The sequence below is a fragment of the Zeus faber genome (assembly GCF_960531495.2).
Source record: "Zeus faber genome assembly, chromosome: 21".
Classification (NCBI taxonomy): domain Eukaryota; kingdom Metazoa; phylum Chordata; class Actinopteri; order Zeiformes; family Zeidae; genus Zeus; species Zeus faber.
In genome coordinates this window covers 6,007,706-6,026,061 of record NC_137208.1, presented here as the reverse complement: position 1 = coordinate 6,026,061, position 18,356 = coordinate 6,007,706, and the positions used below count along the sequence as shown (strand labels likewise).

At 45.2% G+C, this 18,356-nt stretch overlaps 1 protein-coding gene across 1 annotated transcript; it reads right to left on the bottom strand.

Moving 5' to 3' along the window:
- Positions 1-252: 252 nt before the first annotated feature.
- On the bottom strand, positions 253-16,759 carry LOC307246436 (amine sulfotransferase-like; the record flags this gene model as incomplete). The annotated part of the gene is made up of 8 exons (XM_080022345.1): positions 253-371; positions 5,531-5,593; positions 7,014-7,188; positions 7,304-7,398; positions 8,041-8,167; positions 8,258-8,463; positions 14,188-14,301; positions 16,639-16,759. 8 exons carry the CDS (start codon positions 16,757-16,759, stop codon positions 253-255), a joined length of 1,020 nt encoding a protein of 339 aa, XP_079878471.1.
- Between the last annotated feature and the right edge of the window lie 1,597 nt (positions 16,760-18,356).

The following is an 18,356-nucleotide window of genomic DNA, read 5'->3' as shown; positions in this document are numbered from 1 at the left end:
TTAAGGATCAATAAGTTGGTATTCAGCCCATAGTCAATTTGAACAGAATGACTACATTTGATGTCAGCAGCTGCAGCAGTCATCCACCTACTGCATATAAGATATATCAAAAAGATAGTAATTGGAAACAGGTTAATAAAAAGGAAGTTACAGCAACAATGGCCACTGTCAGAACACCACGTGAAGTAAACTTGAAAGGAAGAGAAGGAATCCAAAAGACAAAAGGACCAATGTTGCAAAGCAGTGGGAATGTCATGTTCCGTCCCCGTCCTTGAACTTGGACACCACCACGACGGGGCCGAAGGATTCCTCTTTGGCGATGAACATGTGATGCTCCACGTCGCTGAACACCGTGGGCTCCATGAAGAAACCTGCAGTGTTTACATGACGTAGAATGACACTGATGACACAAAGATAAGAGCTCATTCTAATCAGGTCACAAATCCTTGCAATCATAAGAAGAAGAAAAAGAACATTCAGAAAACAAGAACATAGTTTTTTTAACGGCCAAACTTGGATTTAGCCATCGAAACTAAATTTACCGTACGTCACAAATATTACAAATGCAGCCGTTTTATAAGACGAATCACATGACATCTCATTGTTGCTTTCATATTGCTGTATTTAATTTCATTAACTTAACTGATAGTTATTTTTAGAACTTCAAAAAAACTTAAAGTCATTTTAAGTTTCACGTCACTATTGTAATGGATTTTCATTTTATCTTCATTAACTTGATTGGTTTTACACAGTTGTCTTTTAAATGTGCGACGCCCTTTTATAACCTCTGCTTTGATGAGTGCTATAAAAATACATGTATGATCATTATCATTATTCATTCATTTCGGTATTACAAAATTCAATGACTTTCAAGAACTTTTTAAGCACTGTTTTTTCAATTTCAAGGACAAATATGACCAATTTTCAACGTGATTCCGATTAATTAAAATATTAAAATTCTTAGTCTCATTTTCTTTAGTCTCAACTCTGTCCAGATGCAATGGTACAAATACTCTGTGTTGTATGTCCAGCATGCTGACAGCACAGGTTTAAAAAAATAATAAATAAAATGTAAATAAATAAGAGGAAGTGAAAGTGAAAGTAAGAACCCTGAGCTGTGCTGGGAGGACACTTGTGTCCCATCGATACAGGGTGAGAAAGACAGACAGCTTGGAAAGGGCACAAGGTGAGTGCTCCACACAGTATTTACTCTATCATTATTCAAAGAGTCTCTGAATAGAGATTTCCGTCAGAAAAATAGATATTTTGGATGGATTTTTTTCCTGGTGCGTCACGTTCGACGCCAGTAACACGCTGGAAAACAGGCGTGTCATGGTTCCAGTGTGACTGGGAACGAAACAGTAGAGGAGACAGAAACTTAAACAGACAACGACATAAAAGTGTGAAACTTGGAATAAAAAAGTATTTTGCGCCGTTCAAAAGAATCGGATCGTTCATGAACGACCCGACACCACAGGAGAAGCAGCGTGGTGTATCCATGCTGCCGGTGCGAGGGGCGGAGACGCTCCTCCGGTTCGGGGACCGGCTTGAGGCGGTGCTGGAGTGACTCGGAGCCCGGCGGGGAGTGCGGGGGTTCTCCGCTGTGGTCCCCACGGTGCGATCCCCACACTCACGACGTTTCACGGTCCCTCATGCTGGAAAAAAGGTCAATAGCTACTGGTTTTGGATTGTAAATGGGATTTGAAATGAACGCCACACGGAGTTAACCGGCGTGTCAGAGCACAGCGGTGTCGTGTCGAACTCTGTGTCCCCACTCTGTGCGAAGGAAGCGCGCGTTCACAAAAAGCTCGTCCCCGAGATGCCGTGCTCGTACCACTGAGGTACTACGGAGAGCGTTAAGGGTCAAATCAAACTTTTTAGCGATTTTTCTCTGCAGAGTGTTCTATTGTAATGGTGAAAGGGAAACGTCATGACTGTCTAGTAATAGATTGAAAATGGGGGAAACAGGACCTATATTTGTTGCTTTTTTATCTCTTTATTAACACAAACAACTACTGTTATATCCTTCAAAGAATAATGTTATATTTGTGTGAATTTTGTTTTGAATAGTGTAGACTTTTGGAAGAAATGTGTGATCATTCAAATAATAGTGATTTGATAAGCTATATACGCGATTGTTCTGAAAAGGGACAAAACCTGGACGTATTCATCACATTTCTCTTTTTTTTTTTTCCTCTCCAGAACTTTAAGTCATTTTTTTTTTAATTCAAATTGTGTGATTTGGCCGCAAGAGAGCTCTGTTGTCCACTTTAGTTCAGCTGTTTGGAGTAAACTACGTATATCTGATGGTTTTCTGTCACAAGTTCACTTTGACTGCAGCTGACTGAGAAAAGGCAAAAAATAAATAGTTGAAAACAAAAACTAGTCACAAGTTTTAGGTTTTACCGTTTTTCTCGAAACCGCCTCCATCATAACAGGTGGAAGGCATCCTGAAAGCTGGGAATGTTAGCGTCAGATACAAGTCATCAGGATGACCTTTCCCACTGGTGACAAATGCTGGATGTTGGCGAGTGTTACCTGGTTTTTGGTGCAGTGGGAAAGGGGAAGAAGAAGGACAGGAGTCGTTCTGGAAGTGAAAGTTGATCAAATCCTCATCGTGCTGCAGTGGAGACTGTTCTCTCCATTAAGGGGAAAAAGAAAATTTATCTTAACAAATAATCAAGTAGACTGACTACAAAAGTAATGTGAATACAACAGAAAATATCCTCATTTAATAAGCTGCTGTATATATGCTCCCATTTAGAACTGAAATGAAATATAATAAAGCTATATTCTATTAGACTGTGGTGTATAACTACAAGGAATTACTTTTTAAAACACTTTAAGTCTGTCACGACTGGGGCTAGGTGAGACCCAAACACACGACAGGCAGACGAAGGATGTTTATTAGCCCACACGGTGGAGCTGGCCGGGGGACCCGGTCAGGTAGGGATGGAGCAGGGCTGGGCAGCAATGATGATGACCGGGAGGAGGTGTCCAGGATCCGGGTGGAGAGACGGGGAACCGGGCTGGATGGGGAGGGACGGACAGCCTTGGTCGACGAGCCGGGACAAGCAGGTAAACCGGGCTGGCTGGAGAGGGACAGACAGACTGGGACGACACGAGGAGACAAGCAGGTAAGGGGAAGATGAAACAAAGAGCTAGGAACTGAGCCAGTGGCTGTTCAACTTGGGTAAGCTAGTTGACGGTCTGGCAAAGAATGATTGGGAAGCTGGAGACTAAATACTGTGTGGAGTGATGCAGGTAATTGATCCCCGGTGTGCGCAATTGGCTCAAGGGGGGAGCGGCAGATGGGGCAAGAACGGCCTCTAGTGGCGATGGGAGGCCGTGGGCCTAATAGTGTCATTTGTGACTAGAGCATGAATGTTTTCTCACACTGAGACACTTTGATGTTTTTAGAGTTAAATATTATTTTCTCTGTAGGAATGGCCTCTCCCAGCAGTCTCCTGTCAGTGGAGAATTTCTCATGTTCCATCTGTCTGGATGTGTTAACCAGTCCAGTAACCTTACCATGTGGACACAACTTCTGCAAAGCCTGTATTATGACACACTGGGATGGTGAAGTCTAGTACCTTTGTCCTGTGTGTAGAGAGCATTTCCACACGCAACCTAAATTACAGGTCATTACCTTCATATTGGAGATGGCTGCTCAGTTCAAAAAGTCTCAACAAGTGAGAGTTGATTGTGTTGAACCTGGAGAAGTTCCCTGTGATGTCTGCACCGGGACCAAGCAGAAGGCCCTGAAGTCCTGTCTAGAGTGTGCAGCCTCATACTGTGACACCCACCTTGAGCCCCATCACAGAGTACCAGTAGTGACTAAAATGTTCTTTCTTAATCTTTGGGCTGCTCCCTTTAGGGGTCGTCACAGCGAATCATATGCCCCCAATACCTTCTGTTCTGCGCATCTTCCTCCCTTACACCGCCCGCCTGAACGTCCTCCCTCAGCACATCCATAAACCTTCTTTTTGGCCTTCCTCTTTTCCTCTTGCCTGGCAGCTCCATCCTCAGCCTCCTTCTCTCAATGTAACTCTCATCTCTCCTGCACACGTGTCCAAACCATCTCAATCTTGTCTCCCCCCCTTTTCACAAAACTGTCCAACCCGAGCTGTCCCTCTAATGCACTCGTTCTTAATCCTGTCCATCCTTGTCCCTCCCAGTGAAAATCTCAACGTCATCAACTGTGCCGCCTCCAGTTCAGCCGCCAGCCGCCTTTTGTCGGTGCCACCGCCTCTAAACCGTACAACATGGCTGCTCTCACCTACTTGACATTATACTGTGATTAAGGGCACGAGATAGATAGAAAGAGAGCAAAGACACATATTATGAAGCCCCCGTTATACATGAGTCCAGGGCCGGCTATTCCTATAGGCGACATAGGTGGCCGCCTAGGGCGACATCCCAAGGGGGGTGAGGAGAGGGAGCGATTGGGGCGCAATTTTCACACCTGTCTCCCTCTCCAGCGCCCAAGCCACGCCATCAATGGTATGTCTGCACTCCAACGGGACAGATAATGTCCACGGCCTGGCAGCGATGGGGCGCCGCCGATCGGTGCACCAAAACAGTGTGTTTTTATTATAGATGTCGGTTATTTTATTTCATCCTTTCCTTATGGAACAAAACAAGCACTGTGCATAATGGGGACACTTTCTTTGCCCCCCCCCGGTCGGTAGTTTAGCTAGAGCAGCAATATGGCTAGAGCCGGCCCTGCAGGAGTCAGATCAAGGCTGATCAAGGCAACCATCAAGGCAAGGCAACCATCATGCAGAATTTTCAATTCTGCATGATTGAGAGCAGAATCGATTTACAAGCTGCTCTGTACTGTGCAGAGTTATAGAAAATAGCATAACCTAATTCTATATTATTATAATATATCATATTTTATTTCACTTTTTTGTCAGTTCGAGTTAAAAATCCTAATTTGTGAGTTTGGCTTTTTGAAAAAAATAACCTTCAAATGCCCCAGTAAGGCATACTAAATTTATTTCTTATTATTCCGCTTGAAAGATAAATGTTGGAATAAGCCTTTGTGTTGCAATAAATTGCAAGGCTGTAATAATTCTATGCAAATGCAAATAAATTAGTTCCAGCCAGAATTGCAGCTCTGTTTTCATTAGAAACTCTGAAAGTGACAGATAGTTGTAGTGACGAAAACTCTTTGTTCATTTGATTAATTTGGTTTAATGCACAATGAGCAAGGGAGGACTTCCATTGAGTGATAAACTTTATTTATTTTCAGTTTATGAATTGAAGGAAATACATTTCAAAGCATTTCTCTTTCTGATCACCTATTCTTTTCTTTAAAGACTTGTTTTCCGATACAGCCAAATACACTTATTTTAACAAGTATATCTGCATGGGAGAGAGAGAGAGAGAGAGAGAGAGAGAGAGAGAGAGAGAGACAGAGAGACAGAGAGACAGAAAGACAGAAAGACAGAAGGAGAGCTTCAGTTGTGGCTTTCAGCAATATCCCAAGTAAAATTGATTGGAATGTCTTTCATCTTCTCCTCACAGAGCTTGTCAAAGTGCTCGTTCTGCGCCACGGTGATCGAGTTCTTCCAGTCACCAATGGTTCCTTGGTTGGGGCAAGATTTGGAAGACAAGATTTGACATTAACGAGTATCATTTCAGAGAACTAACAAATGAGTCCTTTTAAACCTTGGTTTGGACCCACCATCAAGCCAACCAAGTCAGATTTATTCTTCCTCAGGCATCACTGACACACTGTAGGTCAGCGGTTAGCAGTGACGTGCAGTGAGGGTTGGGTTTGGGGAGGGTTAGGGTTAGGGTTAGGGTTGGGGTTGGGGTTGGGGAGGCACTGACTCACAAGTCAGATTTACAAACATACAGTAGGATGCCAATAGGATAGGATGAGAGAATAGGAGAGAATAGGAGAGAATAGGATGCTGAAAACCATTTTAAAACACCAGTGCCACTGTATATTGCAGTATATCCTACCTTACCAGGGAAAGCAGAAAAGATGTTTTTTTATAGCACAGCCACAAAGCCAGTCTTTACGTGTATACCAATCCGTTTGAAAAGAACGAGTAGTTTCCCGTCTATTCCCGACTCCCGTCGTTTGACGCAAACCTCGTAGTTCTGGCGTCGGTCTCCCAGTATTTATGACTTCTTGCTTTGACTGAAAGTCCAGCTTTGAAAAATGTCTTAGTTTAGAAATCAAAACCTCCATTTTCAGGGCGAGAAATGGCAGCTTGTTGCTAAGCTCTACAGCGTCGAACAGCACACTTGTTTTTAATTTTTGCACAAGGGTTAGAGTTGACGTGACCTGGCTGGTGGCAGGCTAGCAGGCTGCTCACTACCGCCGCCTTCCTTGAGGCAGAGGTACTGCCTGCCTCAAGGCAAGCATTTTCCCTGTGGATTTATGTCATATCAATAAGATGTAAATATGACACACATACGTGAAATACATTACTGAACACCATGGAAAAGAAGACGTATACTTTTATTACATCAAAGTGTCCTCAACCATCATATTGGAAACATACACAGAAATGGGAACAAGCACGCGCCATTTGCACGCCCTCAATCCAGTTTGTGAGTGATTGCTCAATCTGGAGGGAGGCTCGGCTGTCCATGCCTCACCTCTCGTCTCCGAAGGAGACTTTGTTTATTGAAGCAGGAAATACAGAATTTTCTGCGATTTTTACTATAAAAATGGTCAAAATACATTAAGAACCACACCAAAATCATAGTCCAGAGGACAAATATTAATTATTTCGTTTCTTTTTCCTCTCATGATGACAGGGGAGGCACAGCCTCACCTGCCTCCCCTGACTGCACGTCACTGGTGGTTAGTTACGGCTAGTTGTTGATATTTATTGAATCAAGTGTACAGAATATACTAAAGGATAACTGTATAAGATGTTAAACTGTATGTGTGTGTGTGTGTGTGTGTGTGTGTGTGTGTGTGTGTGTGTGTGTGTGTGTGTGTGTGTGTGTGTGTGTGTGTGTGTGTCTGTGGGTGTGGCATTTACCTTTCCTGAGGAATTCTCCCTTTTTTCCAATATTATTAGACATGAACTCATAGTTGGCTTCTTTGTCATCTCTCATGTTGCCGAATGTTGACCTCTGGACGATGTTGTCAATGGTGGCGTCCGACAGATCCTTCCCTAAAAACTCACACAGACGCACCACCACCGATCTCAGGTCCTGAACCACAGAAAGAAATCACTGCCATTCGTAGAGATGTGGGAGTGTGATCCAAACTTTAACAATTATTCACTTTTTACAACAAATAACAAGTGTGTGTATTATCAACAATTACCTTGATCATCTCTTCGTAACTCAGGAAGTGAATGTTAAACTTATCTTGATTGGCGAACCAATCTCTGACATGGTCAAACCAGGAGCCCCCCATCACTGGGTAGAGAGACAAATAGACAGAGTAAATACGAGTATCAATTGTCATAGACAAGTAATACTTTTGTCCCAAATAGCTGGCCATTATATTCTGTATATTCTAGTGCATGCCTGTTCAAAATGCATTTTAATAGCACAGTTTAACACTTTCCACAATGGAAGATGAAACTGCCGGTTAAAGTCACACCGTGGAAAGAAACTCTGACTCAGTCACAGAGCCCTAAAGCCCCACCCCACTGCTGCAAAGAGCTGAGCCATCGGATGTTGTTTATTAATATTACATGTGTCGCGTGTACAAATTGCACAAAATTCAACACTGCACGTCCTTGGGCACAGTGCGATGCACTGCTGCCTCACAGCAAGAAGGTCCTGGTTTCGATGCCCACCTGGGGCGCTGTTGGCACTGTTCTCCAGCAGGTTATCTCCCAATTAGAGGTCTTCTGTGTGGAGTTTGTGCTTCCCATTGAATCTTTTTTCAAATGTATTTTGTTTTTATTCCTGCACTAGATTTTAGTTAAAAAAGCTTATGTAAATGACTTAATGATGGATCAGCTTCTTTTTATTTCTCTGTCAATCAAGACAATTAAAGCTGAATCTTGTTTCTATTCTATATACATAGACGTGACAACGTGAGAAACTTACTCCTTCCACTGAAGAACTTGTCGATCATCACTTCCCAGGTCTTCAAATCCTCCATGTTCTTTACTAACTGGGTGAAGTGGAAGTAGGAGACCATAACATCTTTAGGATTCCTGGTAATGTAGATGACCTGAACAGTTAACAAAACATTGGAATTACTGCAATCTGCCGAACAGCACGTGTCGGAAATATGCTCCTGCATGCATGTAAGGGAACGGACTTTGGCTTTCTTCCGAAGCAGTCCCCGGGGTGCAAGGTGCTGCGGGAGGTGGGAGGTGAAGAGGCGTGGTGAGGGGATTTGGCCATAGTCCAAGTCCTTGCGCTTGTTCTCCAGCCAGGGCATCAGTCTAAAGGTGGTGGTATTCTCCATCTTGGGAAGGTTCTCCTTGCAGATCAGAGTGATGATCCGCTGGCACCACACTGTCCCTGGTCGGTGTATTTCGATCACAATCAGCAAGAAGAAGAGACAAACAAAAGACATGTGTTTGTTAAGGCCCTAGAGTCTGTCCCCACATCTACAAAGGAGAAAGCCAGGAACAAGGTCTTTGAAGGGAGGAAACTAATATCTGGAATTGTGATGTTATTGTAATTCAAAACATGCCTGTTATTCTAAACACGCACATGCAAATTGCCATCCCCTCAACCTCAGTTCAGCATCAGCCTGACCCCGCTGGATGAGCAGGTGACCAACCTCACCACCATTGTGCACCAGTTTCTTGCTGCCTCGCTGGTTTCCGCTGCAACAGCTACAACGTCCTCCAGCGGTCCTGACCCACCAATGCTGTCCATGCCGACTGGTCACCTCTGATGTCACCACATATCCTTGAACCTTGGTCTTCCTGCACGAGAAGTAGGCTGGCGATCCAGAGAGATCCAGAGCTGGTGCAAGTGCGATTTGGTGTTCCAGGTGTTCCACTCCTAGCCTTACCGGTTTGGCCATGAGAGGGCAAAGGTCTTTTGTAATCACTATGGTTTCCAGGCCAGGCCCTGGCCTGGGCAGCTGCTCTCTGGGAGCAACAAACTCCTGCCTTCCAGTCATACAAGACATTTGCGACAGAGCTTGGTCAAACCAAAACAGCTGAGAGTGAGTCGCCAGTGATGCATGCGCCTCAAGCAGAGGCAGTGGCTCCTAAAGCAGTTTGCAAATGAGATCCTTGAGTCCTCGAGTAGAGGCAATGACATCTATCCTATCCTACCCCAATTGGATACAAGGATGTATAACTTATGTAATGTAAAAGTAATGTAATAGTTCATCACATTTCACATATGCATTGCTATGTTGCATATGCTAACATTACCACTCATGAACAATAATATAAACATGTGTGGGTACATTAGAAGCAGTCATTGTTCACTTCAAGTGACACTTGACTGAGTAATATGCAAAGGCTGGCTACAAGTTCAAGTTTGTTATCTCTCATAATATGTTGGTATAAATGTATATATAAAATACCACATTATCTTTGTACCTTGCATAGCCATACTTGCATGTCTGTCTGTTACAAGAAAATGTGCCAGAGGAGGTAGCTTTTGGGCATCTTCATCCTTTTTAAGAGAGGTATGCCTGCTGCGTGCACCAGAGGACACACCATGGGGGCCGCTGAGGCTTCAGCTAAGCCAAAATGGGCATGGCTATGTATATACAGATATGTGCATTTAAAGTGGCATGTGAATTAAAGTGGCATGTGAATGTGAATAGTGTGAGGTAGTGTTTGGGATAATACAGCACAGTATACAGCAGTACGGCGCAGCAATACGGCATCACGAACAACCCTGAACAGTGATACAGTATGCGGTACAGTATGCTACATACAGTACAGTAGGTAGTGGAGCCTAGTGCATGGCTCAGTTAGGACCCCTGGTGAGGTCAGCGTTGACAGTTCTGATGGCTTGAGGGAAGAAACTCCGTCTCAGTCTCTCTGTTCTCGCTGCGTGACTGCGGAGGCGCTTGCCTGACCGCAGCAGCTGAAACAGTCCGTTGTTGGGGTGATGAGGATCCTTCATGATCCTACGGGCTCTGCTACTACACCTCCTGGTGTATAACTCCTGCAAGGGGGGGAGGGTAGTTCCAGTGGTACGTTCAGCTGAACGCACCACCCTCTGCAGGGCCCGCCTGTCCTGGGCAGTACAGTTCCCAAACCAGGCAGTGATGTTGCCTGTCAGGATGCTCTCCACTGTTCCAGAGTAGAAGGACTTGAGGATCCTCACCGATACCCGGAATTTCCTCAGCTGCCTGAGGTGGTAGAGACGCTGCCTCGCCTTTCTCACCAGAGTGTCTGTATGAACAGTCCATGTTAAGTCCTCTGTGATGTGGACTCCCAGATATCTGAAGCTGCTCACCCTATCGACAGAAGTCCCATTAATCCACAAGGGCGCGTGCGTCCTCGATTGTGATCCACGCCTAAAGTCCACAATCAGCTCCTTGGTTTTGCTGACGTTCAGGTGGAGGCTGTTGTCCTGGCACCAGAGTGACAGGTCAGCCACCTCCTCGCGGTAGGCCTTCTCATCGCAGTCGGTGATCAGGCCCACGACCACGGTGTCGTCAGCAAACTTGATGATGGTGTTGGAGCTGGACCTGGCCACACAGTCATGTGTGTACAGGGAGTACAGTAGGGGGCTGAGGACGCAGCCCTGGGGGGATCCTGTATTCAGGGTGAGGGAGCTTGACATGTACTTCCCCACCTTGACCACCTGGGGGCGGCCTGTGAGGAAGTCCAGGATCCAGGTGCACAGCGGAGCATTCAGTCCTAGCTCCAACAACTTGACAGCCAGTCTGGTGGGGACTATGGTGTTGAAAGCTGAACTATAATCAATGAACAGCATTCTCACATAGGCCCCCTTCTGGCCATCCAGGTGCGTGAGCGTGGTGTGCAGTACCTGGGAGACCGCGTCATCCGTGGATCTGTTCTGCCGGTACGCGAACTGCAACGGGTAAAAAAATACTAAAGAGTAAGAAAGTAACCGGAGCGCCGGCGCAGGCGACCGCTAGGGGCGGCGCCACTATCGCCACTGCTGGTACAAACCTTGGTGATGTCCCGTCTCGACTACTGCAACGCCCTCTTAACAGGCTTGCCGGCCTGTGCGGTGAAGCCACTTCAGATGATACAGAATGCGGCGGCGCGACTGGTGTTCAACCAGCCAAAGAGGGCACATGTCACTCCGCTGCTCATCGAGCTCCACTGGTTACCTGTAGCCGCCCGCATCAGGTTCAAGTCTCTTATGCTGGCCTACAGAGTGATTGCTGGGAATGCTCCGACCTACTTAAGTGCTCTTGTAAGAGCACATGTTGCCCCCCGGATGCTGCGCTCGTCAAATGAGCGTCGCCTGGCTCTGCCGGCCATACAGCCACGGCAATCCAGGCTATTCTCATTTGTAGTTCCACGTTGGTGGAACGAGTTGCCAAAAATGACCAGAGCGGGGACCTCCCTCTCTGTCTTTAAGAAGCACCTGAAGACCCAGCTCTTCAGTGAGTACCTCCTGTCCTAATCTACAATTACTTAGCACCACCTTGCAGTATTTATTGTTATACCAATGTTGTTATTACACTAATCTCTGTCGCAATGTAGCTGAATGTTATTCTCCCTTGTAAGTCGCTTTGGATAAAAGCGTCTGCTAAATGACTAAATGTAAATGTAAATGTAAATGTAACAGTTCGTAATGAATGGACTACAGCCGTCTGCGTCTCCGGCGTAGCGTTCTGGAACCCCCACCCAGGGCTCCAGGGATTACCCAGGCTGGACCGGTGCAGGTGGGTCCGGGGAAGCAGGCGGCGGGATGAACTGACCGAGAGCGATGGCGAGCTGCTGGACCTGGGCAGCTAGCGTGGCGAGCCGCTGCTAGCCGAATGTCCGCTGAGGTGGAGGTTCGGACAGTCTCCTGGTGTTGGAGCTGTGACTCCACCCTTCCCAGGCATGCCAGCAACTCGGGGTTGTGTGCTGGGTCCATTGTTGGCCAGATTGTACTGTAACGGGTTTGGTTAGGACCCAATTGCAGCACAAAGACAGGCAGGGATATTTGGTAATGTCTTTAATTTGTAGAGCGGACGGAAGACAGGCAGGGGGCAGGCAGGATACATCGTCGGGGACAGGCAGTTTCAATAACGAGGATTGCAGACAGAAGACATGCGGAGTGGCAGGCAGGATACGTGGTCAGAGCGAGGCAGAGTCGGTAGCGGGGAATCAGTCCGGAGAACGCTGGAGAGTCTGGTGCAAGCATCGAAGACAATCTGGCAATGGGTGACTGGTGAGAGAGGCATATATAATGGTTAGATTGCAGATCTGGAACAGCTGTGTGCGCAGGTGAATAGAGTTGGGCTAATGGGTAAGGAGAGGGAGGGGAAAGTAGAAGAAGGCGGAGATCATGACAGGAGGTGCCCTTGTGGAAAAGGAGCGCACCCACTGTCACATCAGGTTCACAAAGCAATAGCACACACCCATAGGCAGTTTTACCGTAGGCATAGGTAGGATATTGCTTGGGGCCTCGTCCGCCAAAGAGGCCTCATGAAATTGTGTTTCCTTTTTTTTATTTTTTAAATTGTAAAACATTTGTTGCTCCTCCAGTCAGCGTTTCTGCTTTCTGCACCAGTAACAAGCGAGCTTTCCGCCAGGTTGTGCGCCTGCCGCACTGAGATGTAGGTCTCCAATCTGGAATGTGCGCACCATGCACACCCCCCGCATGGGCTGCAAGAGGGAATTACTGAGCTGTTGGTTGGGTACTAAGTCCCGAAAGGCACAGAGGGATGCTCCAAAATAATGTGTTAATGTTTTCAGATCTGGGCTTAAACATGCGTGGGTACGCGTAAAACTCTGTGTCCAGGAGCCACAGTGTTTTCAACAAAAAAAACTACAAAAAGTTTGTTTTGGGGACCTCAGAGACCTATATTAACTTGTGTTAAAAGGAGCATAACAGGTCCACTATAATATGTTTTCCTGAAATATTTACAGGCTTTAACAAGGTCTCATTCTGTAATAGATTTGATCAATGTTTTTATTGGTTATGGCCATAAGGTGTTGTATTCTGGTTTTCGCTCAGCTTCAATAACATAGTTGCGATGTACTTGGTTCCTAAAAATCAACTCAAAAAACATATATGTGTGATATGTTTTGAATGTGCAGAAAATTTTGGACATGAGCAGACTTTCTGAAACACATATAAGCAATTAAAGGCCAGGGACATACAAACAAATTAAAATGAATTAATTTATCAAGAGGACAGAAGAGTAAATCAAACTGTGGTATGTGGATAGTATGGTTGGAGCAGCCACACCTGATGCTCGTCAGTTGGGCTATTGGCAGGTTAAAAACCCAGTCCACACACACTGCAGGAACCCTGTCATGACATGTTCCATCTTCTCCTGGCTTATTCCACCGAGCCTCCTCTTGACAATAAACTGACGTCCACAACGCATTGTCATCTGTGTCCCTGTACCGGAGGGCCCTGAAACACCTACTGGGTGGCGTGTGTAGGCAGAACTACCACACATACCTTTCCGTGTGTGGACTCAGCAGGGATACTAATAAATGAGAAAAGTGGATCCACTGAACAAGAAAACAAATATTTGAAAGCATTACAGGGTGCCTGAGAGCCTTATTGCATTATATTTCAATACATTTGGAATTGTCACCTGTTGCCTGAAATTAGTGTCTTCCTTAACATAAATAAACACATTTCCATCATGTTTTGAAGCAGGAAAGGCACAAATTGGTGCGTAAAAAGGCAGCAGATGTAGTGTTTGATGCTCAAAATGTGCGAGCGCACACACACACACTTTGGTCTTGAAGAATGAAAGGTTATATACTTATATATTTTTTGCCATACTGTCTTTCTCCTATCTGACTGAAGGTCATTTGAAGATCTTCAGTTTGAACAGTTACAATTCTACTTTGGGTCCGTCCTTTTAATTCTGTGGCTTTGTTAACTGGAAAGAGCACAATGACTAACTATAGTTCTTGTTTTATTTCTCGTTTTTATTGTGAAACATTTTTAAAATGTTAGGTTATATAATCTAATAATGAATAAAATACTTCGAGTTATCATATTTTCACGTGTTATTGATATCATTTGCCAGTATGCATATGCTATAGGATATAAATCATCATATCAAATTTGCCAAAAAAGTTTGTGAGAAATCACAAGTAAAATTTTTCTTACCAGATTTCGGAAAAGATACGAGAAAAACGTCATCATCTCTGATTTCAAAATGTTCTAGGCTGTCAAAGTACTCCGTTGTTTGTTCACATTCATCAATCACCGCAAAAACAGCACCTTTGTAAATGATAAAGTTATCAAGGATTTGCAATTCCCGACAATTCATGGAAATGCTCATAGCTGACCAGTTGGGGAACTGTGAAGCCAAAAACAACAGACTCAAAGCTGGAGACAGAACTGGAATGAAGAGAGATGTTTCAGGAGAGGAGCTTTTAATGACTGACACATAATTATAAAGTAGTAGTTAAGCCGAAGGGAAAATTCACTTGGCTAATTGGAACTGTCTGTGTACAAGTGAACATATAAAATGTGCACATTTGGGAGAGAAGTTCCTTGACTGACAAGTCTCTTGTTTGTGTTCGAGCAAGGTAGTCCAGAATAGCTCACTACATGTTGTATTTATGAATTGTACAGTACAGTACTATAGTACTCAGAGGATTATGTCACAGCAAAGAGCCCTCTTTTGTACATTCTCCCTGAATGCCATTCAGCATTCACAATCTCATTAATCATAATCAAAATGACTGTAGCCTATGCTACAAAAAATTAACAAGCTAGATTTTGTTTCAAACTTCACTGAGTACAACAAAGAATGAGGTATATTCTTGTATACAGTATATTCACATATAATCAACAGGTATATGTATGTTTTCTCTACCCTGTTACCTATATATAAAAAATGTTTCATAAAGTTTTAGATTACAACAATTATTATTAATTATTTTAACAAATCTGATTTACTATGAACGATAAAACCCCCGTTGTTACGCCAAGTGTAATTGTAAGGGAGAATATTGAAGAGTTCACTTTTTTCAATGGATGAATATTGTTGGAGACTTTAATCTGTGCGCTACAGGAAAACAAACAGAGTATCAAAGACATTTATTCTGCAGAATAAAGGGAAAAATATAGAGCTACTTCAAAGCAGTGATCTGATCAGTCACCCTCTGCTTCTGTTGAAGTGGCCTTTATACCGATTGGGAGGTTGTGTACCACTGGTCAGCTTGTCATTAACAGGACTATGACATCTCTATCATATCCCCGGGTGTTACCCTCATACAGTGATTTAAGAGTCAAACTCTGTTCACAGATACGATCTTACTGTGCCATAAAATGAACCACAGTGCTTTGTCAAGCCTCCTGGGCCTTATCCTGATCTCCACACAATGTTGAATGAAGATGTAATGTGATCTGGTCTTTATACTACAGTAGGCATTGTTGGAAAGAACAGTCTCTTCATGTAAGCTCTGAGAGACTCATTAAACCCGAAGGTAATGTGTTTTAAAAGCTACGTAACATACAAAAAAGGATTTTGTACTATATAAAACATGGGAAACCTCATTCAAAGAATTCATCATCAGCATTTTTCTCTCACGATATGCTAATTTATAATTGACACTTTCACAGCATCTTCTGTTTTAAGAAAAAGTTATAGAAACAAAATAATAATAATACCCCAATTTATTTGAGTGGATTACTGGAATATTTTACTGAACATATACAATTTGTTGATTTTACATTAGTCTTTTCATTTTCTAAATTAACATAGAATATTATACAAGTTACAAGTTTGACACCTTTGTCACAGGGTTGACAACAGTTACCGTATTGGATATACTGCTTGTTTAAATTATTAGTGTAATGGAGTTATAATGGGAAATTTATAAGCCCTTAATTCAAGCTCAGCTCCACAGTTAATGTGAAACTCCCTTCAGGCGCAGTGTTATTGGGAAATGAACGTGCATCCCAACCCACCCCCACCTGTACATGGGGGTGGGTTGAATTCAGAGTTGGATTAAATTCTGCCACGTCATAGCACTTGTTGCTTTCAGCTGTTCACCCATTGAGGACAAGGCATCATCAATATAGTTGATGAACCTTTGCAGATTGTAGGACACATTTTGGCTGGTGTAAATTCAGCAAAATAATTGCCCAAAACCTCCTGAGATCCTCACTTCGTACTTTGAACTCATTGGGTATACCCCTGGGTTGGCCAATAGCGTCCCAATAGACTTGAGGGTCAGTGGTATATGCCCTCTTTTTTGTGCTATACTGCGGTGTTCCAACCCTATTCATTGCGTTTCTCCCCAATCACATGTCACCAAAGTGATGGGCTGTTCTAATTGCACCGGAGCCCATGTGTCATCCGACAAAGGATGGCAGGGTGTTTCATAGATTGTTCTCTCCTTTTATCCATGTCTGCTAGCTGTTGGATTTGGTGTCATCTGCCTTTTTATTGTGTCTATCGTCACATTACACTTGATAAACTGCTTTAGGCTAACGTTTCCTTTTTGCGAATAACACTCATGCATTCCAAGGATATTCAAAGTCTTTATCCGTGGAATAGTCCTGTCTGCTTTTTCTGTAGATATTAAAACACTACTAGAGTCATACCAGTCCAACTAAATTTTTTCAACAACTTGTCGTGCAGGGGCTGGTTAAACGTTCCGTCTTGTCCTGTGACCCAGGCAGGGACCTGAGCCTGGCCCGGGTGTGCTCGGTGCAGGCTCCCCATGTGGTCACCTTCAGTGGAGGGGGGGGACTCCTGTCGTCGCACCGAGCTGCCTGGGTACCTGCTCTCTGGCGCTCTAGGTGCACAGGGTGCTCATCCACTTGTGGCCCGGGCTTTGGGTGGGGGGGCCATCTGCCGCCCTCTGTGCTGTGGTCCGCATGCACGGTGGCTGGGAGCTGGCCAGGGGCCTGACGGGGGCCTGGGGCTGCCCGGCATGATTGAGACGGATTGCGGTCCATTTCGTGCCTGTGGCTGGTGACTGTGGGTTGGGTACCTCTGGTACAGGAGGTGGGCGTGCTTTGGCGTGGTTGGGTCTGGGGGGGGGGCGGTTCCGTGTGGCCAATGCCAGGCCTGCTGCACCCCTAAGTTGATCTCTCCCAGTATCAAAACACATACTCAGCACATACACAACACAATAGGCCTAGGGTTTGCGAGATGGGTGGGGTGCGAGCTATGTGGGTGGGGATGTGGCGGGCGGCTGGGATCTTGCCCATCACGCTCCTGCCCCGACGTGCTTCTCGTCCGTCCCAATTTTTAAACCACACATATTTGCTTGGAACACATACTGTACACTGGCATGACACATGAAATCCAGGTTCCCTACGCTGAGCACTCTTGACTACGTGGATGGGCACTCAGGGCTCGCAGCTGGAAAGAGCCTCTGGTCAGCTGTGGTGGGGTGGGTAGGGCCTCGCCCTCGTGCGGGGCTTTGGTGGGCCCCAGGCTTCTGCGCCTGCGTCTTGTGCCTGCACATGGGGATGGGTTGTGTTTGTGCACCTCAGGGGTGCGGGGTCTCCTTGCGCTCTCTTGGACTGTGTTATGCTCCTCGGGACTGGGCATGGGGGCTGCTCTGTGGGCTTTTGGCTTCTCTGGGGGCTGGGGGGATCTTATTTGGGTGGAGAGCGGGTCGCCCTGGGCTTTCTTGTGGCGGTGGGGTGTCTGTATGGCCACGGGACTCTGGGTGGCTTTGGGGCATTTTCCGCTGCTTGGAGGCGCTATAATATAATACTGACCTTATACACCAGAACCAATTGGGATAAATCCTGTACACTCACCGGTGGACACACACACACACACACACACACACACACACACACACACACACACACACACACACACACACACACACACACACACACACACACACACACACACACACACACACACACACACACTTGTGGAAGGCTCTTCCTGGTCATCAGCCCGTGGCAAGGGGGATGTTGGGGCAGCAACTGTTGGGGTGAGAGAGATTAAATGCATCTTTATGTCATGTCAATATTAACGTGTGAATTTAGGTGTGAAGTTCAATTACAGGTTACTCATTAGTCCCATGGGAAATGTTCTTAAAGTGAGAAGAGCAGAAGGCAAGCCCAGAGGAGTTCTAGCTGAAGCACAGTATGAGGGAATGAGGCAAAAGCAGATTTGCAGTTAGTGCAGGTTAGGGACGATTGGGAATCAAACTACAATCAATCACAGGTGGAACTGCATTCTTGACACTGGAGGTGAGCACAAACTAACTCATGAGTAGCCAGAATGGGAATGACCCACATAGAATTTGAAGGGGGGGCAGTTAAGCCATGCAGATGAAGATAATGACCAC